Source organism: Giraffa tippelskirchi, chromosome 1 (genome assembly GCF_054371585.1).
Source record: "Giraffa tippelskirchi isolate mGirTip1 chromosome 1, T2T-mGirTip1v1.2.pri, whole genome shotgun sequence".
NCBI lineage: Eukaryota > Metazoa > Chordata > Mammalia > Artiodactyla > Giraffidae > Giraffa > Giraffa tippelskirchi.
Window position 1 is genome coordinate 27,583,302 of NC_137275.1, and position 26,371 is coordinate 27,609,672.

Below are 26,371 nucleotides of genomic sequence, written 5' to 3' on the forward strand. Positions count from 1 at the left end.
GTGTTGCATTGTCAGGGTATGTAGAAGTTGAGCTGGCACACACTCCCAGTGTATTGTATCTGTTATTATTATAAAATTTTTTTCTATCTAATATGTTTTGCCTTGAATTCCAGCTTTACTCTTGTTAATAATGGCACCTTTGATTAAGATTGCTTTTTTACACCTCTGTTTTCAACTTTTATGACAAAAAATTTTAGATCTTTTCTCTTGTAGTACCATGTAGTTGAGTTTTTTCCTGTTTTCTTATTTAAATCCTAATCTATATGTCATTTTTTTAAAGTAAGAGATTTTTCCACTCACTTTTATATTAAGTTAGTCTTTGGGTTTTTGGTTTTTTTCCTAACATTGACAGTTAATGGCAAAGATGCATTTTCTTATTATCCCACACCCTGTCCCCCTTGTGTTTAACTGAATTTGAGTTTTTTTAATTGTTTCCCTCCCAGTTTGAAAAATATGTTTTCTTCTTGTTCTTCAGAAGGCATTTGATTGAGTTTAAACAGTATTTGTAACTAGTTGCTTCCTTTTTTATTAACGACTACCTGAAATGTTAACAATAGATTATATTCTACTAATTTCTTTTTTAACTGCTTGGTCTTATGATTTCAAGGCTGTCCTTTTCTTGGATTCATTTTAGTTGTTGAAGGCATAAATTCTCTAAATTCAGAGCTGTTTGTGGTTTTTAAATTTTCAAAGTACTTGCATGTCTAAAAATTATTTTGTTCTATAGTTTAGAATTTTTAAAAAATAATTGTGCTTCACTTCTTTTCAGATTGTCTTCTAGCATTTAGTTTTGTATTTGAGAAGTAAATTTTACCAGGTTATGACTGGGGTGTGTGTGTATGAGTAATCTGTATGTGTGTGTAATTTGAATGTGTGTGTGTGTTTAATCTGTATGTATGTGTATATTTGCATGTACATTTTAATGCCATCTTACAAAAAATCATTTTATTTTGAGGCTCTTTTTATGATAATTGATGAATAATGATATATACCAGAAGTAGGCTAAATTTATAACTAAATTGCTTTGTACTGTTGTTATTGGATTTGAGGAAATCTTTGAAATAATATTTATCTTTAATTTTGTTAATAAAAAAATCCACTTACAAACTCTAGATATGAGAATTCCATGCAATTTTTACTTATTTTAACCATTAATAATTTGTCCACTTTATAAAGTTTATAATTTCCAAATTTTCATACTGAATTGTTGTAATTTCATAGTGAGCTATTGCAGGCAGATAAGTACTTTGAAGCATAAGAAAAGAAGTCATGTTTTACTATTTAGCTCTGTGATAACAGTGCTTAATTTTCTTTATACCACTGATTCTTAGCATGTTCCCATATCTTAACTTAAATTTATTAGAAGGATAGATAAGTATGAATGAAAGAATCTAGGTATAAAGCAGTGTTAAATCAATCATAAATCAATGAGAAAGCTAAATTTATTTTAGTCAAATTTTCTTTAGTTTTATTTATTTTAATCTTATGATACCAGTACCATAATGTCAGGCTCTTCATTGATATTCTTTTTCCAGAGACTTTTAAGTGGGCTCTTATTTATTTTCTTATTTTCTTTTAATGTATATATAAATCAGTGACTGATTTCAGTGACTCTACTACTACTGGAAAAGCGTATCCCAAATATACTAATTTTGGAATAGTTTAGTCTTTATTAAGAATTGTACTATTTTAGCTGGATTTTACCCTATTTAAGACCATAAAAAATACAGAGCAAAGAAATCTTTATTAGGCTTCAGGATCATGTATGGAAGAGAATAATTATGATGACTATATATTTCTTATTTTATGTATAATAAATCTGTATTCAAAGAACTAAGAAGAACACATGCTATGTTTCTCTGGGCTTGTTTGAAAGATGTAGTGTAAACTATTAAGAATTTACTCAATCAGTGTTATAAAATTATCTTAGATTCAAATTAATCTTTTTTTTTATATTCACCTTTTTATGTGTGACCTTTTGATATTATTATTATCTTGAAATTCAGGTTACCAGCTTGACATTCAATGATAAGTGGAGGGTAGTTTTCAGAACAACAGAAACAGTAGTAAATTGGTGATAGTGATGGCATAGGAGGATGGGAGTGTTAAAGTTCAAGATATCCAAATTCTGTAGTTGCTAGCATTCTCATTTTTTAAATTATGTGTCTCTTTAAGACTGACTCTTTTTTCTAATCCCCACTTTGCATAATCTTTCATTTGCTATATTGATCAAATGATTGATAATTCCTAATTGGTGTCTTTATATCTGTTGTCCTGTCTGTTTAAAACCATCTTTGACGTGGCCTCTGTCTTTCTAAAACACTATTTTAACGCTTAAACCCTTCAGAAGCTACCATATAAACTGTGGACTTCTGCGCACAATACTGAAAGGCTCCATCTTCTTTAAGCATTATTCTTTTTACTATTTTCATTTGGAATTGTTTTTTCCTTCCTCTCTACAGTCACTGTGTTAGTATCTGTTTAGTACTATTTTCCAATCTTGTTTGATACAGTTAGCTGTTTGTACATAGAGTTGCCTTTAGAGTTGCCTTTTTTATATAATATTTGTGGGAGGCATTGATTATTAAAAAAATCATTTTGTATTACCATTCTCCCTTGGCTGTCCTACTACTTTGCGCATAGTATGTAATTGGCAGTGAATATTTGTTAAATTGAATGGAATTTGTAAATATGATGTCTAGTTAATCAGATGGAGAAGGAAATGGCAACCCACTCCAGTGTTCTTGCCTGGAGAATCCCAGGGACGGGGGAGCCTGGTGGGCTGCTGTCTATGGGGTCGCACAGAGTCGGACGACTGAAGCGACTTAGCAGCAGTAGCAGCAGTTAATCAGGATATACTATATCCTTATTCTTTGGCTTCCCTGGTGACTCAGATGGTAAAGAATCTGCCTACAATGCTGGAGACCTGGGTTCAATTTTTGAGTTGGGAAGTTCCCTTGCAGAAGGGAATGGCAACCCACTCCAATATTCTTGCCCAGAGAATTTCATGGACAAAGGGGCCTGGTGGGCTATACAGTCCATGGTATCACAAAGAGTCAGGCACCGCTGAGGGACTAACACTTTCACTTTCACTTTATTCTTTGGTGTGAATACTAATTTATTACACTATAAAATGGACTGCTCTTCTCTAATATAGCAGTGATAATATATTTGTTCTGAAGAGGAGTTAGTTTGAAATGTTTTGCTAATGTTCACAATTGGTCCAGATAACCCTTTATTTCCATATTTTCTCGTGACTTTGTGTTTTGAGTATTCAAGGATTAGGACTTCCTTTAATAGCATTAACAAATTCATTCACCTCTGACCATTGTTAAAAAGACTTTGGCTTTTATTGTTAAGCATTTGTGTTCAGTTTATTTTGAGGAGAAAGTAAAAAATAGCTTGTTAATTGGATAGTATTACTGTTAAGTAGTTTTTTTTAAACAAAAGCAACATCTGTAGTAAAACATCACCCTGAAACTTTAAAAACTAAAAGGATTTAATGTACACAAAAGTATACAGACTAGTGAAATAAAACCTCTGTAAATCTCCTTTTCAGATTTAGCATTATCAAGAATTTGCTACACAACTTTTGTTTTCCTGAAATATTTTATGGCAAATTCCTGACAGTATTTCTGTATACTCCCAGCATGCATCTCTAAAATATAAGGGCAGTTTCTTACCTAACCAGAGTGATTCCTTTATACTATTTAATACACAACTCATATTCAGATTTCTTCATTTGCCTTGAAAATTTCAAGTAAGGTCTCTATTATTTTACTGGTTATGTCTCTGGAATGTCTCTAATTTAGAACAGTTCTTCCCTTTTACTGTCTTTCTCTCTCTTTTAAAACATATTCTATATTTTAGTTGTTTCTGTTTGCTTATGTTTAACTCAGTGGTTCTCAACTTCCCATCCCTAGAATTTTTTGTTTCTGTTACATCCTCCAAGGGGACATTGGGGAGGTCTGGAGACACTTTTGGTGTCACAGCCTGTGACAGGGTTGCTACTGGCATCTAGTGGTTAGCGGCCAGGGATGCTGCTAAACACCCTGAAGCGTTAGGACAGCTCCCAGCAACCAAGAGTTACCCGGCTCATAATGTCGGCGGTGCCAAGATTGAGAAGCCCCAATTTAGTTTGTTCCAGATACTTGCCTTAATAATTTTTATAAACTAGAAGTTAATTCAAGGAGGCAACAGTACTTCATAGGAGGTACTGTGTATTTTATGTTACATAAATCAGGGGCATATAATGTTTAGTTGTCTCAATTTTGTAATTAAACATTGGATTCAGATAATGGCAGCTTAATCCATTAAATACAGAATTTAAAGTTAGGTTTTCTAGAGCAAAGTGAAACAACAGCCTCTTTTACTGGTGGAAAGAATATTGGAACTTGTTAACTGTATAACTAATCTCTTGGTGTTAGATGTTTAGAAACTTGCTGTTTAAATACGGATCCTGTGCTTCTGTTTTCTCATCTGTAGCAATAAACTGAACCTGGTGATTTTTAAGACTCTTGCATTTTGATGGTGATTTCTAAGACTTGCATTTTGATAGTGATTTCTAAGACTTGTGCATTTTGTTCTTTGCATTAGACAAGAATTTGATGCGCATACACCATTTTATAAAATATCCAGCTAGTCAAAACCGCAAATCCAAAGTAGTTTAGATATAATTTAAATTATTATGCTTTGAATATCGATAACTTTGACAGATTATTTTCTTTAGGGAAGAATGAATTTAATAAGGACATTCATTTCCTTCTGTCTCTCCCCTCTTCATGAAAGTTATTTATACATTTCATCTAAGGAGTTTCAGAATATTTGTGTGAATTTATTATTCAAACCATTTTTAGTGTTCCAGAACTTAGCTGTGATTGAAAATGAATTTTTTCTATAGAAATAATATGATAAAAATGAGTTAGGTTTGAATCTAGCCTAATTGTATTTTGGTTTTTAATCTGAGTTTCCTTAGCTACGGGCATATTAAGGAGGTGTATGCCCATAACTTAGGTGACATTTGAATAAAGAGTTGCTTATTTTTGTATTTTTGTGACTGTATCTCCTTATATCTACATGTTTTATAATGTCATTCAACAATCTTTTCAGGTAGGAAAAGAGGAATTGGTGTTAAAGCAAGGAGTTGTCTTCTACTTCCTCTTCAGAACTCCTGTGACTCTTTTTTTTCTCTTATGCACTTATACTCTGTATTATTGTTATTGTATACTTTCATTCTCACATTAGAGAAGTAAGTTCCTAGATAAAAGGCTTAATTTTACACATCTGATAGTAATAAACAGCCGTATCTCTTACTCAAAGACTGTAATAAAAGTGTGTTTAATATATCAATGAATATAGCATTTTGCCATACCTGCTACCTAATACTTGACTTTTCTATATCTAGAAAATATACCTTTAAATAACTACTTCTCCCTTCTCCAAATACACTACAACCTTTTAGAATCTGAAAAGAAAGGAGCCTCAAATCATCTCTTATTTATTCAAGAATTATTTGAGTCCTCACAATGAGATAGGCATCATTTTAGTGGCTCCATACCAGCGCTCCAAACAAATTCCCTATTTCCATGGAGTTTAGATAGACTCTGACTCTCTCTCTCTCTCTCTCTCTCTCTATATATATATATATATAAAATTAGTCATGTGAAAAATTTATGACAAAATTGTGCAGAATAAGCATTTAGAGATGGATGCGATAACTTCCTTAGCTCTCATAGGTAGCAAATGAAGCGGTAATGGTACCTAGGTCTTTAGATCCTGATGGTATCCTTGAAATTAGTTTCTTCTTCATAAACTGGAAGGTAGGGCAGGATATAATAGACATCCATTCCTGTTCTTTTCTTTCATTGTATGCCTTTAAAAAAAATCTTTATAGGGAATTTCATAGGCATTTGAATCTACTGTTTTTTAAAATATCAGGTTCTTCACATAGTAAAAATAGTGGGGGTTTCCCAGGTGGCTCAGTGGTTAAGAATCCGCCTGCCAAGCAAGAGTCGAGGCTGGATCCCTGGGTTGGGAAGATCCCTTGGAGGAGAAAATGGCAACCCACTCCAGTATTCTTGCCTGGGAAAAGCCCATGGACAGAGGAGCCTAAAGGGCTACAAGTCCATGGGTCGCAAAAGAGTCAGACATAACTTAGTGACTAAACAACAACAAAAAATAGTGGGCTTTAAAAATCAATATAAGAGCTTTCAGAAGCATTGATTTAGCTGTTTGGCTGTGTGGGGTCTTAGCTGCGGCTTGTGGGCTCTTCATTGTGGCACACAGGCTTCTCTCTAGTTGTGGCGTATGGACTCAGTAGTTCCAGTGGCTAGGGCTTAGGTACCCCTCGTTCTTTGGTATGTGGGATTTTAGTTCCCCAACCAGGGATCGAGTCCCCTGTGTTGGAAGGTGGGATTTTTAACCACTGGACCACCAGGGAAATCCCTGTAAGAACTTTTATGGATGGAAATTTTCTTAGGATCCAGTGGTTAGTACTCCTCGCTTTCACTGCTAAGTGCACAGATTCAATTCTTAGGCGGGGGAATTAAGACCCTTCAAGATGCATAGCCAAAAAAAGAACTTTCATGGAATTGATTTAACAAAACATATTTCTGCACTTTGTATGCCTCATGAAAAGATTGAGGTGTATTTTTCTTAGTAAATTTTCACCAGACTTAGTTAAGATGTGGTGTGGAGTAAGAGGACCTTATATCAGGAAATTGCTTTTGACTGAGATTTAATACCTTCTATGATCTAATTTTGGAGAAGGCAATGGCAACCCACTCCAGTACTCTTGCCTGGAAAATCCCAGGGACGGAGGAGCCTGGAGGGCTGCAATCCATGGGGTCACTGAGTCGGACACGGCTGAGCAACTTCACTTTCACTTTTCACTTGCATGCATTGGAGAAGGAAATGGCAACCCACTCCAGTATTCTTGCCTGGAGAATCCCAGGGATGGCGGAGCCTGGTGGGCTGCCGTCTGTGGGGTCGCACAGAGTCGGACACGACTGAAGCGACATAGCAGCATGATCTAATTTGTAGCTTTCTGACTTTGCCTATAGTAAACCCTATATTCTAGCATGTAGAAATTTTATGCTTGCCTACCAATACTGTATTCCTTCTTCTCCTTTTTTCTTATACCAATTAGTTATTTTGGTCAAAATCCCTTTTTATTTTTTTTGCATGCATTGTCTCCTTTGAACAGTTTTAGTACCTTTGCTCTGTACTTTTGGTTTGGCATTCTGCACTGCTCTTTGCCTCAGCTGGTAAAGAATCTGCCTGCAATGCAGGAGACCCAGGTTTGATCCCTGGGTCACAAAGATCCCCTGGAAGAGGGAATGGGTACCCAATTCAGTATTCTTGCCTAGAGAATTCCATGGACAGAGGAGCCTGGCAGGCTACAGTTCATGGCGTCACCAAGTCAGACACAACTGACTGACTAACACACTTTCACTGCTCTTTAATACCCTTTGTTTTCTAAAACATTAAATTTGAAATATTTAATTTTTCATCTGTTCATTTTACCTATGTACATTTTTTTCATGGTTATTTACTCTTTTTTTTTTGTCTTCTAGTGTACTGAAAACCTGTAGATACTTTAACAGAGAAAATATCGTTGGGATGCAATGTTTTCTCTAGAAAGACTCATATTCTGAACCATGGTTAAAGATAGAAAGACATAGTTTTTACCATGCTATAATTTTGAATCACATATTTCTATGACCAAACCATGGTGGAAAGTCCACTTCCTAATATATAACACTTAGGCTTTCACTGCTTCCTTTAGAAATAATTTAAAGTTTATTTAAAAAAAATTGTTTTTTTAATCTCCTACCCATCTTAGCAGTTGTTATAGATTTTTAAAGTTAATATACAAAGTTTTGGAAAATTTTCAAAGATTTAGAGATTATTTTCAGAATATTCTCTGTGTATTATATTTGAAATATTAGAAATATGAAATATTATTTCATATTAAACTGCATTAGCTTAAGGGAAATTTTGAAAGAAACATTATCTCCCCCAAATTTAACATTCAGTATTAAATATATATAGATTAAAAATAGGATTTATGTCTGATTGCTAAACAGGTGATTTTCAAAGATGGAATGATACAGAATTACTGATGGTATGTTGGTTAAGAATTTATTTCATTTTAGTTATTACAGTGTTAAAAGTACTTTAAACTTATGAGATAAATTTTACCCAATCATGTTAGTGATATTTTATATAATAACTATCACCTTTTTATCAGCAAACTAAAAAAAAAAAATACATCTTTCTACCTATTCGTACATAGCACTATGACAAGGGATGTCAAAATAAAACTTTTCCCTTAAAAGTCTTAAGAGCTGCTATTTCTAATTCTTTACATTTCTTTTCATTGAGTCTGGTATATGTTACTGTATTAGTGGTTCTCACTGTATGATCTGCAGCTCTCTCAAGTTCTCAGAAATCATTTCAGGATGTTCAAAAGATCAAAATTGTTTTCATCACTATACTAATATGTTACTTACCTTTTTACTGGGTTGATGTATTTGCACTGATGATACAAAAGCAATGGTAGGTAAAATTGCTGGCTTCTTAAGGCCATGGCATCAAATTGTGCTAGTATCATTGTATTTATCATTGCCATATACTCAGAGTTAAAAAAGTAAAAAGCCAGTTTCACCTGAAGAATAATCTTGATAAAGCAGTAAATATTAATTTTTTGAAATCTCCATATATGATTACATATCCTTTTAATGTTACTATGTGATAAAATGGGAAGTACACATAAAGCACTATCACTGACAGACACACTATGTCTATCAAACTTAAGACATTTGGCAAATGTTCTCAAAAATGATTGAAGTGAGCCTGTCACTTTAAGGGAAGCAGTCAGTATTTGTTATTAGTGATAAAATTAAGCTTTCAGGCACAAATTAGAATTTCAGAAATTTTATTTGCCTGAGCTTCACAGCTTTGCAGTACTTAAAAACTTTTGTAATGAAACCAGTAGTGATATTAATGATGTGATTTTTGGTATTGTTGGAGAAGGAAATGGCAACACACTCTAGTATTCTTGCCTGGAGAATCCCATGGACAGAGGAGCCTGGCAGGCTACAGTCCATGGGGTCGCAAAGTCAGACACGACTGAAGCAACTAACACTTTGATATTGTAGTTTGATTTTGAATTCGGTAAATATTAGTAAATATAACCCTTAAGGGAAGTCTTTGGGAGCAGCACAGTACTTCATAGGTGTATAAGCGTGTCCTGAGAACAAAAGATTTGAGAACCGCTGATGTAAGTCTTCTACCGAAGTCAAACATTTCTAAGTATTAACATCATAACCTCCCTCATCTGCTACCCTTCCCCCATGAAAAGAGACGAACACCTATGATTTCAGTAAGAAAAACAAATAAGATTACATATGATATGAATAATACATTGTTAAAATATTCTACAGATTTAATTTTCTACTTTGAACTGTGGGCTTATATATTCCATTGAAATTATTTAGGATTGCATTGTATTTATCATTGATACTGACGTTAAAATATTTTTCTCTCTTCTTCCTTTTTCTTCTGTTTATTTCTCTTCCCAATTTCCTTTTCTCCTTTCATTTCTCCCTTCCTTCCATTTTTGGTATTTATTTTCTAGGTGGAGTCTTTCATTTTGGATCAAGATGATTTGGAAAATCCAATGCTGGAAACGGCTTCCAAGTTACTTTTGTCAGGTACTGCTGATGGTGCAGACCTCAGGACAGTAGATCCAGAAACACAAGCTAGACTGGAAGCTTTACTAGAAGCTGCAGGTAAGTCTGCAAACTCTACATATATAATAAGCCTACCTAATTTTCCAAAGTTCATATGACTCTTAAAAATTCTAGTTATTATAAATATGATCTTAGATATTTATAAAGACTTCATAAAAGTTAAGGATTACTTTCTGGAGAATTACATGGAACATTTCATGAAAACACGTTTTCATTGCCAGAATACAATTGACAGATTACTGTAAACCTTATAAACAGAGCCTTCAGATACGGTCATATACTTCATATACGGTCAGTTTATATTCATCTTGAATTCCATTTTTGCAAATTCATCCACTTTATAAAATGTATTTATATCCCCATATTAATACTCCCATCACTGTCTGTCTTCCATAGAAATGTACAGAACAGTGAAAGTTTTGAGTTGTTCTGTGTGCATGTTTTCTGCTGACATGATGCTCTCTGCCTTCTTGTGTCAGCTCTCATAATCAAGTGTCCTTTCCACAATCTACTTTGAGTTACATTTTCCACATTTTTGTGCCTTTTGTTGGTAATTTCACTGTTTAAAATGGCTCCCAAGTATAATGCTGAAGTGCTCTCTAGTGTTCCTAAATGTAAGCAGGCTGTGATGTGCCTTGTGGAGAAAATAGGTGTCTTAGATAAGCCTTTTCAGCTCGAGTTACAGTGCTGTTGCCTGTGAGTTCAATGTTAAAGAATCAAGTATAATATATTAAAAACACACATGAAACAAGCCTATGTATTGACTGGTTAATGCAGATGCTCAGGCCAGAGTCTTTCAGGCACCTAGCTCTATATTTCCTCTTGGAGGAGTCGTTAAGTATTCATTAATTGAGTGTTCCCAGTGATTTTACAGAACATAATTACCATGAATAATAAGAATTGACTGTGAATAATTCCTTCCACTTTTTGGGTCATACACTGTTTTTTAAAACCTTGTAAAGTGAGGGAAATGAAAATTGTGAAATTATTTAAAAATATGTCATAAGAGTAACAGGGAATGATTCTCCTGAAGATGAAGAGACTGGAATTGAATACAAGAGAGCTGTTTGTTTTCTCTTGTCCAAAGAGGCAAAACCAGGTTTAAAGATCCTACATGAAAGTAGACTTCAGCTGAAAGGAGCTATCTTTGGAGGTAGAATTCCTTTTTATAGAATGCTAATAGTTGCTTTTTCTCATCTTTGTGTTTATTCCCATTTTTTTCCCATTTTCTTTATAGTAGCTAACAATCAAGATATCAGCTAAGCTGAGTTCTCCTCTATAGGCTGTAGAAAAAAATTCACTTCCAAGTTTATTATGTCGGTAGCAGAATTCAGTTCCTTGGAATTGTGGGACTGAGATCTTGATATTCGTACAGACTGTCAACTGGAACTGCTGTCCTGTATAGCAAACCTGTTTGAGACTGTCCACATTTCCTTCATCTTCATATCAGCATGGCATGTAGAATCCTTGTGCTTTGAATCTCTGACTTCTTTTCTCCAGCCAGCCATAGAAATTTCTTTGTTCTTCCTGGGGTCATGTTTGATAGGGTCAGGCCCACCCAGATAACCTTCTTATCTTTAGGTCAGCTATTCCATGGGAAAAGTGAAAGTGAAAGTCGCTCGGTCATGTTGACTCTTTGCAACCCCATGGACTATGCAGTTCATGAAATTCTCCAGGCCAGAATACTGGAGTGGGTAGCCTTTCCCTTCTCCAGGGAATCTTCCCAACCAGGGATCAAACCCAGGTCTCCCACATTGGAGGTGGATTCTTTACCAGCTGAGCCACAAGAGAAGCCCAAGAATACTGGAGTGAGTAGCCTATCCCTTCTCTAGTGGATCTTCCCAATTCAGGAATGAAACCGGGGTCTCCTGCATTGCAGGTGGATTCTTTACCAATTGAGCTATCAGGTAAGCTAATCATGAGGATAAAAGTCTGTCAAATTCACAGTCCCAAAGATTATATATAGTGTATACACCAGAGCTGGGTAATCTTGGGAACATTTTAGAATCCCTAGTATACCAGTGATTGTACAGAAGCCACTCCATTTCTTTGAAACCCCAAATGTCAATATCTTTAAGTCTTTTCTCTGTGGCTGTTTAATTTCTTGCCTGTTTTTGTCTAGGTTTCCCTGGTGTCTTAGATGGTAAAGAAGCTGCTTGCAATGCAGGAGACTTGAGTTTGATCCCTGGGTCGGGAAGATCCCCTGGAGAAGGGAATGGCAACCCACTCTAGTATTCTTGCCTGGAGAATCCCATGGACAGTGGAGCCTGGTGGGCTACAGTCCAAGAGTCGGACGTGACTGAGCAACTAACACACAACACATACACATTTTTGTCTAGTGAATTAGAAATGCTGGCTGCCAACGTTTTGAGAGCTGAGAGTAGAAAGGGGGCCAAGGATCTCACTGTTTATCATGTATATGCTCATCTGATCCTCATTTTCAATTTAGTATTATCTCTTCTTCATCTATACTTGATGTGTCCTAGCCCAGGGTCTTTCTAGTTTAGTTTGTTTAGAGAACAGTCATCTGCTGTGCAGTTTGTGGATGGAGTCTTAAATGTCTAAATGCTCCTCATAGGTGTTCAGCCAGTCTATCTGTTTTCCAACCCAGACCTCACCCCTGTACCTGGAACCTGTATATAGCTACAGGGCCGATCACCTTGTTTCTCTTGATTATCTATGGTTCTGCTTACTTTGTTTTGCCAAGTCAGTTACATCTCCTCTTTACTTTGTATTCATTAATATTAGCTTTGATTTACAGATTTCTTCTAGTTTTATCAAAGATAAAAAAGTTCCTGTTGTATTTTAGTTTTCCTTTGAGTAAGTTCTAAGAAGAAAAAGGGTGGAAATAATTGTCTTAAAATAATCTTGAAATAAGAAATCTAATCTTCTAATTCACCTTTTCTCTGAAGTTATATGGTTCTATTGTTCAATTGATTAAATGTCTTAACTTGGAAAAAATAATCTGGTCATGTATCTTTTATTTGATCTCAACTGATTAATATCTAATAATTGAATAAGACTAGTAAAAAAGATCACAGTAATCCAGAATAGTGAGATTAATTTTCAATCACTATTTATTTGAAAGGTTACTATGTATTTCTTAGATTACTTCCTAGTTATTTTTATAAAATAGATATCTTATGAAGATAAAAGAAGATCATAAAAATTTAATATAGAATATTTTGTTTTCAATGTTATTTCTTCTTAAAATGGGAATTACTTTCTACTGATCCAGATGTACTCTCTTGTTTAATGGTTCTGTTGCTGTCAATGACAAAACATTGTTAAATAGCCAGTGAGAGCTGGCTAAAATATTGGCTCTAATTCTCTCCTGTGAGAATGCATCTGTAAGCTTGGTCTTAATAATGTTAGGATATTTAACTAACCACAGATGTCTTATTGACTAAATACTACTTTAGCAGGTTTAGACTATAGCTGGCTTTTGATATTAGTAATAGGAATTATACAGTAGGTATCTGTCTTATCAAACCAAGACTCTTTTTATTCTTTGTACATCTTGATTGTAGCAGACACTAAATTTGATTGCTCCTTACATTTGTTACATCTAAAATCAGAAAGGCTTCTTGCCAGATTTATTCCATAAGATGTTATATTTCATATCTTGAATTTTTCAGAAAGAAAAGCAAGTGCATATAAACTTTTTATAAACTTCAAACACAAACTTATATGATATTTTTGAGCTCTTCCACTATTAAAAGAAATCTGCTCAAATATGTTTATTGTCATCATTTGGGAGATCTTTTTGGTCTTTGTCTTAGTTAAATAGTTTGTTTTAAAATGTATAATTATATTTGAATCACTTGGGGGTCTTCTTTAAAAATGTAGGTTATCAGTTGGTAATTTTGGGTTCTGAGATTCTGCATTTCTAACAAACTCCCAAATGATAGTAATGCTTCTTGTTTATGAACAATGTGTTAAGTAGTGGGGTTCCTTAATATCCCTTATCACATTAGATATTTTATCTTCAAGTTAGAGCAAAGGTTCTTAAATCTTGGCTGTACATCAGCATCTCCTTAGAGTTTTTAAAATATGTTGATCCCTAGGCCTCACTTTTACCTGAATTATATCTTTAGATATAGGGTAGCTCAACATTTGAACTCTTGAAAGGCTTCACTGAGGGGCAGCCTGTTTTAAACACCACTGAGTTGGAATAGTAAAAGTTAGAGATCAGCTTGCTTTATAGTAATATCTAGAATAGCAACAAGTTATGTCTCATGTACATGGTAACTAACCATTTCTGCTTTTGAAATTTTTTTTAAAAATTTGCTATTCTAAATGTCTTTTATAGACATGATGCTTTTAGACATGATTTCGGGTGTGTTTAATAAGTTATAGTTGTAATTTGAAGCAAATAGATACTCACAGGTAGGTTATCTTTTATGTAGCCTGTAATGTCTTTTCAGGCCATTTTTTGGTCATAAGTGGTAGTAGCCCGACTAAATATTCTTAAGCTGAAGTGACCATATACCAAAAGTATGGGGTTGGTGCTAGCTTCTGACACTGCTAGAATCAATGAATCAAATATAACTTTATCAGTAATATCTCCTTTGTATTTCTCTGCTCTCCCCTATGTTGACTTATTTCGGATAGTCTTTTTCTCCTTGTGGTGATAAAAGTGGCTAAATAGCACTTGGCAATTTGGCAACCTTTAGACATAGGTTCTTCTTCTAATGTATAGCAAACCTCTATGGATACCCAGTTGTTCCAGCATATACCAGTGACCCATTTCTAGAACCAGAGAGTCACAGAGTTCAGCACATATGGACCACATAGAAGGAGTAAGATTATTAGACAGTTGGAGAATAGTGTTTTCCCAAAAGATTCTGGCCAGGCAATATATAGCTGTCCAATATATCATTTGGAAGTTAACATAAATAGTTAAGTAACTTGAATTTTGCTTTGTTTCTCCTTTTGGGTATATCCAAATTGGTGTGAAAATAATGTAATAGGAATAGGCAAATTATCTACGGCTGATGGTAAAGCCTTTGCAGATCCTGAAGTGCTTCGGAGGTTGACGTCGTCTGTTAGTTGCGCGTTGGATGAAGCTGCTGCTGCACTTACTCGTATGAGAGCTGAAAGCACAGCAAATGCAGGGCAGTCGGACAAGTAAGTATATTTCTACTGTGATCAGTGTAAAAATATTTTCTTAAAGATAATAAAAATAGCTAACATTTACTGAGCATATGTTTTGTGCCTGACACCATACTAAATAACCACTTTACATGTGATACCTTGCTTATACTCCAAAAAGCCTTAGGTATAGATTTTATTTTTATTTCCATTTTACTTATGAAAAGCTGAAAAGAAGTAACTTAATCAAGATCAAATAAATAACAAGTAGCAGAGCCAGAACACCCCTATCTGTCTGACTTCAAAACTGACTTCTTAGCCAATATGTTATAAAAGACCTTTAGCTGATTTAGATTTTGTTTTTTTTAAATGTTTTCCTGACAAAGAAGTCAATGACTTCTAATTATTCATACCATTTTCTACTTCATGTGCATGAGAAAAAAAAAAGTGAAAGTTGCTCAGTCATGTCCCAACCTTTGTTATCCCATGAACTGTAGCCCACCAAGATCTTCTATCCATGGAATTCTCCAGGCAGGAATACTGGAGTGGGTTGCCATTCCCTTCTCCAGGGGATCTTTCCGACACAGGGATCAAACCCTGATCTACATTGCAGGCAGTTTCTTTATGGTCTGAGCCACCAGGGAAGCCCACTTCATGTGTATGGTGGTGGTGGTGGTTTAGACGCTAAGTCGTATCCGGCTCTTGCCACCCCATGGACTATAGCCTACCAGGCTCCTCTGTCCATAAGATTCTCCAGGCAAGAATACTGGGGTGGGTTGCCATTTCCTTCTCCATTTATGTGCATAGTTCTGACCATTTTGAAGGGATGGTTTTTATTTGTTTTTGAATGTTCAAAAATGTTGTAGATCTAGTTTCCATAACTTGAATGTGATTGTGTTTCAAGGATGTTATCTTTCTATGTCCTATAGTTCCTTTTATATAATACTTCACATTTATTAAGAACTCAGTAAATATTTTGTGACTTGGCCTTTTAAGTTTTTCTAATGATGTTATGCAATAAAAAAAATAATCACATCATCTTGTATATAAAACAATTATGGATAGTATAGTTAAAAATATAATGCCAGGGAAGCAGCTGGAAAAGAACCATTAATAACATGTTACTGTCTTGATTCCTCAAAGGCTTCTTTTTTTCCCTTTAATTAAAAAGAAGCCATTAAGCCATTTTATTTACAGTTGACCTTGAACAACACAGGTCTGACTGCACAGGTCCATTTAATACACAGGTTTGTTTTTTTTTTCTTTCTTTTTTGGGCTGCACTGCGGAGCTTGTGGGATCTCAGTTCCCTGACTAGGGATTAAACCCGGGCCACGGTAGTGAAAGCCAAATCCTAACTTCTAGACCACCAGGGAACTCCCAGCACAGGATTTTTTTGATAATAAATACTACACTGCTGCACAGTCTGTGGCTGGTTGAATATATAGATACAGAAACACAGATATAGAGGAACTGTAGATAACAGAGGAACTACATATATGGAAGGCTAACTATTAAGTTACTTGCAGATTTTCAACTGAGTGGAGTGTGGTTACCCCTCACCCCCATGTTGTTCAGGGGTCAACTGCATTTTAGCCATTGCCTTTAAACAGTTGAGGAAATAGGAATATTCTTTTGTGTGTGAATTTAGAGAATAAAAAATAACATTCAAGAACTGTCTTTTGTATAGTAGTATTTTTAAGACTGAAGGAGAGGTTATATAATACCAGCAAGAGTGTGAATTTTCTGTTTCTCTTAACTCTGTCTTCATTCATCTAAGTTTTTATTCATTTATTTTACCATCCTTCTCATTGATTGACTCTCAAGTTAACCTCAGGTTCTGTTCCTTAGTTACCATTCATTTTACTAGCCCACAATATTATTGATATTCTCTAGATGGTTTTTAATGTGGTGCGTTCTGAGACTGGCAAGAGAAGAGATTTTAAACACCTTGAAGAGTATAGTTCAAATGGGAAATAAGAAAAATAAAGAGTCATTGATTCTTTGGCATTGAAAGTAATAGAAGTGATCAGCAAAACAATAAAGCATGTTTGTGACAGTCATATTTGTTCAACAAAGTTTGAGAAAGAAGGGGAGTGCAGTGATGCTATGTCCCAGATTTTACATCAGTTAAGTGTGGAGCCATGTGCCAGATTTAACATACATTTTGCTTGGAAGTTCTGAAGTTCAGCTGTTGCTAGAGTAGTTCCTGAGAGGCTGTTTTAAAGCTAACACACTTAAGGAAATTGAGTGAAAGTTCAAATGGGAAAATAGAGGAGGATCTGTGCCTGAGGGGAAAAGAAAGAAAGAGATCACCTGACAGGGAGAAAAGAGTGTGTTTTTTTACAGGAAATGTCATGTGGAAGGGATTTGTCCTGAACTTACTTAAAGGTGATAGAGAACACTGAATCTACAGACTGTCAGTGCCTGTAAAATGCAAGATTAAGAGAGAAACTTATTAAGTGCTGTTTAAGACTTTCACCGGAGAAGGCAATGGCACCCCACTCCAGTACTCTTGCCTGGAAAATCCTATGGACGGAGGAGCCTGGTAGGCTACAGTCCATGGTGTCGCTAAGAGTCGGACACGACTGAGCGACTTCACTTTCACTTTTCCCTTTCATGCACTGGAGAAGGAAATGGCAACCCACTCCAGTATTCTTGCCTGGAGAATCCCAGGGATGGCGGAGCCTGCTGGGCTGCCGTCTATGGGGTCGCACAGAGTCGGACACGAATGAAGCGACTTAGCAGCAGCAGCAGCAGCAAGACTTTCACTTTGGCAAGGGTCAGTACAGTTAACGAGGGACTTTAGGCAGAAAACATTGAATGGGAAAGTGCTAAGGTAGTGTTTGGGTTGGAGGTCATGTTGTATTTTTAATAAGAGTAATCAGGGAAATCCTCACATAGAAGGTGGTTTTTTAGCAAAGGCTTGAAATAGATAAGGCAATGATCTGTGCCTAAGAGAAGTTCTCTTGTCAGGGGGATAGCAGATACATAAATCTTGGACCTGCAGCTGAACTAGCATTTTTAATGAAAAACATGAAATCCAACTTGGCTAAAGTGGAAAGAGTAAGAGTGAGAATAGTAGGTGATGAAATCAGAGAAGTAAAAGGAGTATGAGATCCTCCCACTGGACAGGATAAGAATTTAACTTTTACTCTGAGTAAGGATAGAGGCCAGTGGAGGATTCTGAGCAGAAGAGTGACATGATCGACTTCCTTTTTAAATAAGATCTCTCTGGTGCCATCATTGGAAAGAGCCTGGAGAAGAGCCAGGGGTAAAAGCAAGGAGACTGCTTAGGAGACTTTACCATAATCATGGCCAAGGATGATGTTGAAACTGAGTGCTAGTGATAGTAGGGGTATGGAAAAGAGGTTATCCTTGGATGCCTTTAGTACCTAAAGTGACAGGGCCATGTTTTAATAAGAGGTTGTAAGAACTGAGGTTTATTTTAAATAAAGAGAAAAATAAGAAACTTGGATTTAGTGTTTTGCTAAGAATGAATTTTATTTATAAGTGAAAGAATCTTTAGAAATGTCCATAATTGTAATTCTTACGGGCGATTTACAGGGCAAAAACTTACACTCTCAGTCTGATTTTCTGTTGTTCTACCACTTCTTCGACTCTCCTTTTTGCTTGAATTAAGCCTTTGCCTTACCTGCATGCTTTATATACTTCCCCAAAATGTGATGGTATAAGTAAACACTTAAAAAAAAAAAAGAATCTGCTTATCAGTTATTTATCAGTTCAGTTCAGTCACTCATTCATGTCTGACTCTTTGCGACCCCATGGACTGCAGCATCTGGGCTTCCCTGTCTATCACCAACTCCCGGAGCTTGGTCAAACTCATTTCTGTTGAGTCGGTGATGCCAGCCAACCATCTCATCCTCTGTCATCCCCTTCTCCTCCTGCCTTCAATTTTTCCCAGCCATCAGGGAAAATACTTTGGCTCTTCACATCAGGTAGCCAAAGTATTGGAACTTTAGCTTCAGCATCAGTCCTTCCAATGAATATTCTGGACTGATTTCTTTTGGTATTGACTGGTTTGATCTTGCAGTCCAAGGGACTCTCAAGAGTCTTCTCCAGCACCACAGTTATTTATAGATTAGTCCAAAGTACATGCTCAAAACTTTCCTGTCTCATTTCCCTTTACTTAATTGAAGAACCCAGATAGGCCTTTATAATTAGTGAAAATTTTACCCATTTCATTAAATTTTATAAAATTTTTCTAGTGGCTGAGCTGTGCAAACAGAAGTATAGTTGTAACTCAAATTTTTCTTCATGTGATTTTCTATACAATTTTATGTTTTAAATTTTGGGTTTTTTTTTCTCTGCAAATAGTAAATAAGATTGTCTTTCAGTTACATGACTGAAAACAGTTTGTAATGTTGATCATTAATTGAGTGACTTTTATATGTAGATTTTAAAAACTCAGGCTTCCCTGGTGGCTCAGACGGTAAAGAATCTGCCTGCAATGAGGGAGACCTGGGTTCAGTCCCTGGATTGGGAAAATCCCCTGGAGAAGGGAATGGCTACCCACTCCACTCAGTGAACTGAATCATTTTATTTTCTTTTTGTTATGAGTCATATTGAAATAATCATCCTTATTTAGTGCTACTGTCCAGATTAACTTCAAAAATCAATACTTAATGCTAGGCAATTTTTTATTTTCTTACATCCTGATGTCACAATATTCTTCTCCTAATAGCCGCAGTTTGGCAGAAGCCTGTTCAGAAGGAGATGTAAATGCTGTGCGAAAGTTACTCATTGAAGGGCGAAGTGTAAATGAACATACGGAGGAAGGGGAAAGCCTTCTTTGTTTAGCTTGTTCTGCTGGATATTATGAGCTTGCACAGGTTTGTATTATCAAAATAAAGCTCACAGGGTTTTTTTTGTTTGTTTTGTCAAAACTTGGTCTGTGTATTAAGGAAATAATAAAATGAAATCAACCATCAGGCTCATTTCAAGAAATAGTTTTGTTAGATACATTTTTTGTTTATTGGCTTTTTTCTGTAATATGACTAGGTAGGTGTTATCGTAAATGTATGTTCAAGAAATTTTGATGAATATATAATTTTCTAATATCCTTTAAACTTTTTCTTCTGTAAGGTTTTGTTGGCAATGCATGCGAATGTGGAAGATAGGGGGATCAAAGGTGACATTACACCCTTAATGGCTGCTGCTAATGGAGGACATGTCAAAATTGTGAAGTTGCTGCTAGCTCATAAAGCTGATGTCAATGCACAGTCTTCAACAGGTTATGCATACCTCTTTTTCAGTATTTAAATCTTAACACCCTCTGTTAGTAATTAATTCAGATGAAAGTGCTCATCAGTGATGCTTTTGCAGTTATCAATACTGCAGATTTGTGTACGTCCGTGCATTAGGCTTAAAGTATATACAATGTGTTTTGAATGAAATTTCTCCTGTTTTGAGTATGAGGGCTATCTTGGCCTTGGTTCTTTTATATTAAACACTGACTGGGTTAGAAGGACCATTTTCTTAGAAATAAAGAAGTATGGGCTACACCTCCCAAACCCAGGTTTTCTATTTATCAGGGATGAAGGGAAGGGAAGATAGGGAGAAGAACAAGAAGGATATGCAGCAGAAGGTAGGTCTGTCATTGTCTAGTGTTATTAAATTGTGGCCTAGAGGAAAGCAAAGACATTATGCTCCACAAGAGACAGAATGTGAACCTAAATCAATTTTTTTTTCTTTCAAACTTGGGCATACATTAATTTGTATCAAAGCTCTAAAATATATGAAAATATATTTTGTGCATTTCCTTCATGCAAGATTTTCAAATTTATTAAATATTTTAAATAATTTTAAAGATCTATAGGTTCTGATTTGAGGAGGTTTTAGAAATCCTTATTTTACCCAGACCTTAACTTTTTTTCCCCCTCTTAACATGGGAGATTTTTATCATTAAGAGGGAATGTTTTTGAAATTATTTTAACTTTGACTACCAGTTAATTGATGTTTAAAGTTGTATTAAAAGCAACATGTGATTAAAAGGACCAGTATGAGGTATATCTATATATGATGAATAATTGCAATCTAAAGAAAAAATACACTTTGGGAAACATTTCTCAGATTAAAGTTAGAATGAATGTGACTTTTTTGTCATGAGAAAAGTTTGTTTCATAATTGCTCAGTTCTTTTATAATTCTACAGTTGTGATAAGTGTATATGATTTTCCTCATGTGTTTAACCCTGATTTTGAAATGGAAAAAGTAAGGAATTGGTTTTAGTAAGATAAAATGTAATAAAGAAAAGAATTATATGTATAAGTGTAATAGCTAAATTTATTAAAGTTTTATAGTCTCCTATGTCAGTTTTCTCTTTGATACTAAATAAACCTGTTTCATTTTGCTATTTTATCTGAATGTCTTTATTTTTCTTCATTAAAATAGGCAATACAGCACTTACATATGCTTGTGCTGGAGGGTATGTAGATGTTGTAAAGGTGCTCTTGGAATCCGGTGCTAGTATTGAGGACCATAATGAAAATGGTCATACTCCTCTTATGGAAGCTGGAAGTGCTGGACATGTGGAAGTAGCCAGATTGCTGCTAGAAAATGGGGCTGGCATTAATACGCATTCCAATGAATTTAAAGAGAGTGCCCTTACATTAGCTTGTTACAAAGGTACAGTAAAGAAAACTTTTTTTTAAAAAATGAAGTTTTTAAACTCATGAAATGACAGTTCATGTAGTATGGTTATTCACTTAAAAAATAAAAGATGGTAATAGTATGTAGTATGTTATAAATAAAAGTGTTTAAAGTATTTCAGAGGTTAAAAGTTTTTAGTATGTAAAGTTTATATAATTTAAAAATATTTAATTATTATAAATATGGCCAATGAAAAATAGTAATTGATCCAGTTTTTACCAGAAGCATAATTTTAATATGCATTGTACTTTTTAATGTTTATGCTTGTGTTTTGCCTGGTTTACACAAAAGAATCCTATTGAATTCAGAAGTATTTAGCCTGTAAATTTAAAGTAAATGCAGTGGAAGCTAAAACGATTTAGTAACAAGAAGGTATGTAAGCTGTTTCTCATGAAGAAGGAGAAAAATGGAAGAGAAAGGGAGGATATATGAAAAAAAATTATAAGTGGTGTGGAGGGAGTTTGTATTCAAAAGAACAATTTTTTAGAGTATCATCAACACGTGTAATAAAGGAAGAGCTGGTTGAAATTGAATCTACCTGCCCAGATATAGTTGTACAAAGGGGTTAGTAACACAGTCTTCGAAGTGACATCAGTCAACCTGAAAATAATGATAACAGAGTAAAATATCTTATTTGGGGGGTGAAGATAATTGTCTGAATAAATACTTAATTTTCAGCTAGCTAATGATTTAGATGCTGGATTCTAAAATAATAACCACAGAGCCATACATTTTTCAGAATCAACCTTTATGACAGATAAATGTCTATAAATGAAGAAACTTCTCAAAAAGAAATATATGTGCATGGCCATTCAGTTCAGTGTTTCTACCATCTGCAGCTGTGTCTTGTTTCTATCATACAATAGGTGATACATTTTTGACCCGGAGGCATCAAGAAAAAGCTCTTGAAAGGCAAAGTACAAAATTTAAGGAAGCAGTCACTCTCGGTGGCTGAAGTTTCACATCCACTAGCTTGTGAGTGAATGTCTCCTTAAATTTTGCACCCAGGACTTTGATTCCCTCATTGTTGTGTTGGCCACAATGTTGTTTTTCTATTTCAGAGCAGCCAAAGTTTTGTTAGATCTTTTGGAATAGTTTCACTTAAAAACATGGCTAAAATAATCCTTATACAAATAAATGACTAAAATTTAAGTTAAATGTTAAAATAGGCTCCCAAGGACTATTGATTATCTGGTGTTACAGATAATTCAGATTAAGGGTGCTTCGGAAGCCCAGCTGAGGTCTCTTAGTTCTCCACTTCTGTTTGGTAGTTAAGCAGGGGTTGATCTTCATTGTGAGGAGAGGAATTAAGCCTTGGGGCAGCCTCTCTAGGGCAGGCTGATTGGGTGGCTTTCCTCTCACCTTTTCTCAAATAGTTTGAAAGCGAAACTGGCTCCATTTTATCACTGAAAGCCAGCTGGCCAGTGAGCATTGAGATGGGGTTATATATAACTCCTCTTCCCTCTCTACTTTGCTTGTAGCCCCATCTTGCTGAGGTTAGGACTTGCAGGCTTTTATTAAAGAGGCTGGATACTGAGATACTGGAGAACATTTCTGCTACTTCCAGGGATCTGTGCACACAGATCTGTGCACACACTCTTTCCTCTATTTCTCGTGAGGTCTCCTAGGATACAAATTGACATGGAGGAGATGGAGAAGGGATAGATTTCAGGCCAAGACTAAACATTGATGTGGCTCTTTGGGCAGAGAGAATGACAGAGAGGAAGGAAATATAGTTTGTCAGCAAAAACAAGGTATGGCAGATACAACACTTACTCACCAAAGCTAATTTAGTTTTAACGATGATTCCGCTATCCACTCCTTCCCTCCATTCCCAGTTGATTGAGAATTGACTGCAGCTCATTCCAGATAAAGTTGGGGAAAAAATTAGTAACTTTTCTATTGTTTCTTACATGGTATCTGAAGTCCTTTTTAAAATATAATTGGTAATCTTTGTAACTACTCATAAGTTAATCATTATGTGAATTGAAGATTATGGTTTATTTGAAACTATGTAAATATATATGTATGTGTCTATATATATATACGTTAATATCTAAATGGATAAATATAAATGGTGTTGTTTCAAGGATATTTTTATATATACAGTTTCCGACTTACAAAAAGCTTGTTGCTAAAACATCTGTGAGTTTGTTATTGAAACTTAAAGCTCATTGCCTCATAAAAATAACTTCATTGGTGATTTTTCATCCCAGGCTACAGTTCACAAAAGCTAATTTAGTCTATAGTATAAATAACTGTTACATGCCTGGGCTTAACAAGGTTGTGGAGGGGATATTCCAGGTGTTGCATTTTAGTGCCAACCTTATTCACCTGCAGCAAGGATTCTAGTAACAGCATTTTCTGGGGCAAAAGGGTAAGGAGTAGAACAGCACAGATTACTTGTATAATTTGTGTTGGGCAGTCGAGGGTGGCTTGTAGCTGATTTTAGTATTCTGCTGATATATTTATTGCTATAAGTTAAATACAAGTTTTCAAAATATTATAACTTTACTTTTTTGGAGTAATAAAATATTTTTAAGTAATCTTATAAACTTTCGGTTTAGGACATCTAGAGATGGTGCGATTTCTTTTGGAAGCAGGCGCAGATCAAGAGCATAAAACAGATGAAATGCACACTGCTTTAATGGAGGCTTGCATGGTAAGATTGGTGAAATACATACTTAAAATTTATATATTAGGTAGAGACAGAGCCAGTAGATAGTGAATGCCATTTCCCCCTGGATTCAAAGATTCTGTTTATCATGACTTACCGTGGATCAGAACCTTAGCTATCTGAGTTATCAGTCGTTTTCAGAACCAGTTGAACAAAATTAACTTTCATCAGAGTGCTTTCTGAAGCTTTGTAGCACAACCTTCATTTTCTTGGTCTTACATAACTAGACTGGTTTTATATAATTGGTGCGAAAATGACTTTCTGACAGATTGATCAAGGATGTTAAAGATGAGATCAAATCCACAAGCATATGTACGTAATACAAAGTGAACATGTTTGTCAAACCCATAATTTAAAATTTATGAAAAATTTGAAATTAGAATATTGTTTGTGTTACATAATTCTTCCTCTATTGTGGTCTTTTCTCAACCCCGAATTCCTTTTTTTAAGAACTTTAGTTTGTTCTTGAGAATGTATAATAATAGTACTCATAAACTTTTGTATTTCAGTCTATGACTTGTGGCACAGAAATGTATCATAATAACATTATAGACAGATTTATGAGAAAACATACCAAAGATAAAATGACCTCAATTTGGTTTCTTGTCTCCACTTCCCTTCAGAGAATGATTATTAAATTTTAATTAGTAATCTAAAAAATATTTTAAGTACCCATTTAAGCCATTTTTGTTTTTCTTATTGCCATACCAGTGTTAAATCATTCTTTTGAACAAGCAGGTTTTCTTGGAGGGTTTAGAGTTCCCCATCTGTTAAAATAAGGATAATATCCTTCTCTAGGGTTGTTTTGAGGATTAAATGACAAAAGTGTGTAAAATGCTCAGTAATATCCCCGTGATAAGGAATTTAAAACAGTTTTGCCACCCCCACTAGAGAAACAACCTATATGTAGATTAAATAATTCAAATGGTATATTCTGTGGACCTACTCTGCATGCAATGGATTTAAATGTTATAAGCAAATGAAAGATATTAGTAGGGGCCATAGGTTTAGAGACTTGCTAAGAGACTGAGGTTTTAAACTGGACTTTGAAGGAAATGTAAGAGTTGACTGCTTATGGAGAAAGAAAAGTCTGAGCCAAGGAACAGCATGGTAACAGCAAGTAAGTAAAAGTCATAAAACCATTAAAGTTGTGTAATATGGCAAGTACCAAGGTAAAAATGGGCATGACATGTTCGAAAGAAGATGAAATATCTGTGAGGTAATGAAAAAGGGAAAAGTATATCAAAAGAAGAAAGAATGGAAAAGTGAGCCGTGGAGTTGCCAATAGTGTGGGAAAGGGAGGAAACCTGTGGGAAAGGGAGACCGATAAAGGAGACAGAAGATATTAAGTGAGAACTTCTTTTTTTAATTTTCACTGGCATTTGATTGTGAACAACAAAGAAAGTACCATGTACATATTGTGTTCCCCTTTCACTAGTACATCATGCTGAATTCCCCCACTGTAAAAAGTATTGCATTTTTCTTTTTCTACCTAATCAGAAATTTGCTTGTCCTTAAGGGTCCTATGAAAATCCTACTTTTCCCTTTCTAAACTTTATCCTTTTAGCATTTAAGCTTATACTACGAAGTACTGATGTTATCTCACAGTAATCTCTTGTTTTGTGTACTTAACTGTGTTTTTTTCCTGATGGTAAATAAGTTTTTTAATTGGAAGTATTTTTCTACATATTTTATATCCTGTCTCTATTTAGCACTACAATAAATACTAAAGGAATAGAAATAAATCAACTTGCTTACTCAACTCTTAAATGTAGATTTATTAATTCTTATTTGAATTAAGATCAGTGAACTTCATTGTATAGCATCTGAGAGGTATTTTTAATGATTTTTTTTAATGGTGCTGATTCACTTTTTTAATTGCATTGTAATCAGGATGGCCATGTTGAAGTAGCTAGGTTGCTTCTTGACAGTGGTGCCCAAGTGAACATGCCTGCTGATTCATTTGAATCACCATTGACTTTGGCTGCATGTGGTGGGCACGTGGAACTTGCAGCTTTGCTTATTGAAAGAGGAGCTAGCCTGGAAGAAGTCAATGATGAAGGCTATACACCACTGATGGAAGCCGCTCGTGAAGGACATGAAGAAATGGTGGCTTTACTTTTAGGCCAAGGTAACCAATACCAATCAAGATACTAAGGCATAAATGTGTAACATA

General features: G+C 35.1%; 1 protein-coding gene and 1 long non-coding RNA gene across 23 annotated transcripts in view; both read left to right on the forward strand.

Moving 5' to 3' along the window:
- ANKRD17 (ankyrin repeat domain 17) overlaps positions 1–26,371 on the forward strand; it is a 180,789-nt gene that overhangs the window by 81,776 nt on the left and 72,642 nt on the right. For 17 of the 22 annotated variants that reach the window (XM_081586770.1, XM_081586772.1, XM_081586781.1 and 14 more), the window contains 7 exons: positions 9,641–9,794; positions 14,729–14,885; positions 19,553–19,700; positions 19,954–20,101; positions 21,261–21,494; positions 24,086–24,180; positions 26,089–26,326. In XM_081586770.1, the coding sequence (XP_081442896.1) occupies positions 9,641–9,794; positions 14,729–14,885; positions 19,553–19,700; positions 19,954–20,101; positions 21,261–21,494; positions 24,086–24,180; positions 26,089–26,326 (1,174 nt within the window). Of the gene's footprint in view, positions 1–6,902; positions 8,126–9,640; positions 9,795–14,728; positions 14,886–19,552; positions 19,705–19,953; positions 20,102–21,260; positions 21,495–24,085; positions 24,181–26,088; positions 26,327–26,371 lie in introns of those variants that run through there. The other 5 variants (XM_081586784.1, XM_081586786.1, XM_081586785.1 and 2 more) reach the window with 2 other exon arrangements.
- Positions 15,678–18,319, forward strand: LOC145544311 (uncharacterized). The gene is made up of 2 exons (XR_014081337.1): positions 15,678–17,356; positions 17,501–18,319. It is a non-coding gene; the product is annotated as an uncharacterized LOC145544311 (long non-coding RNA).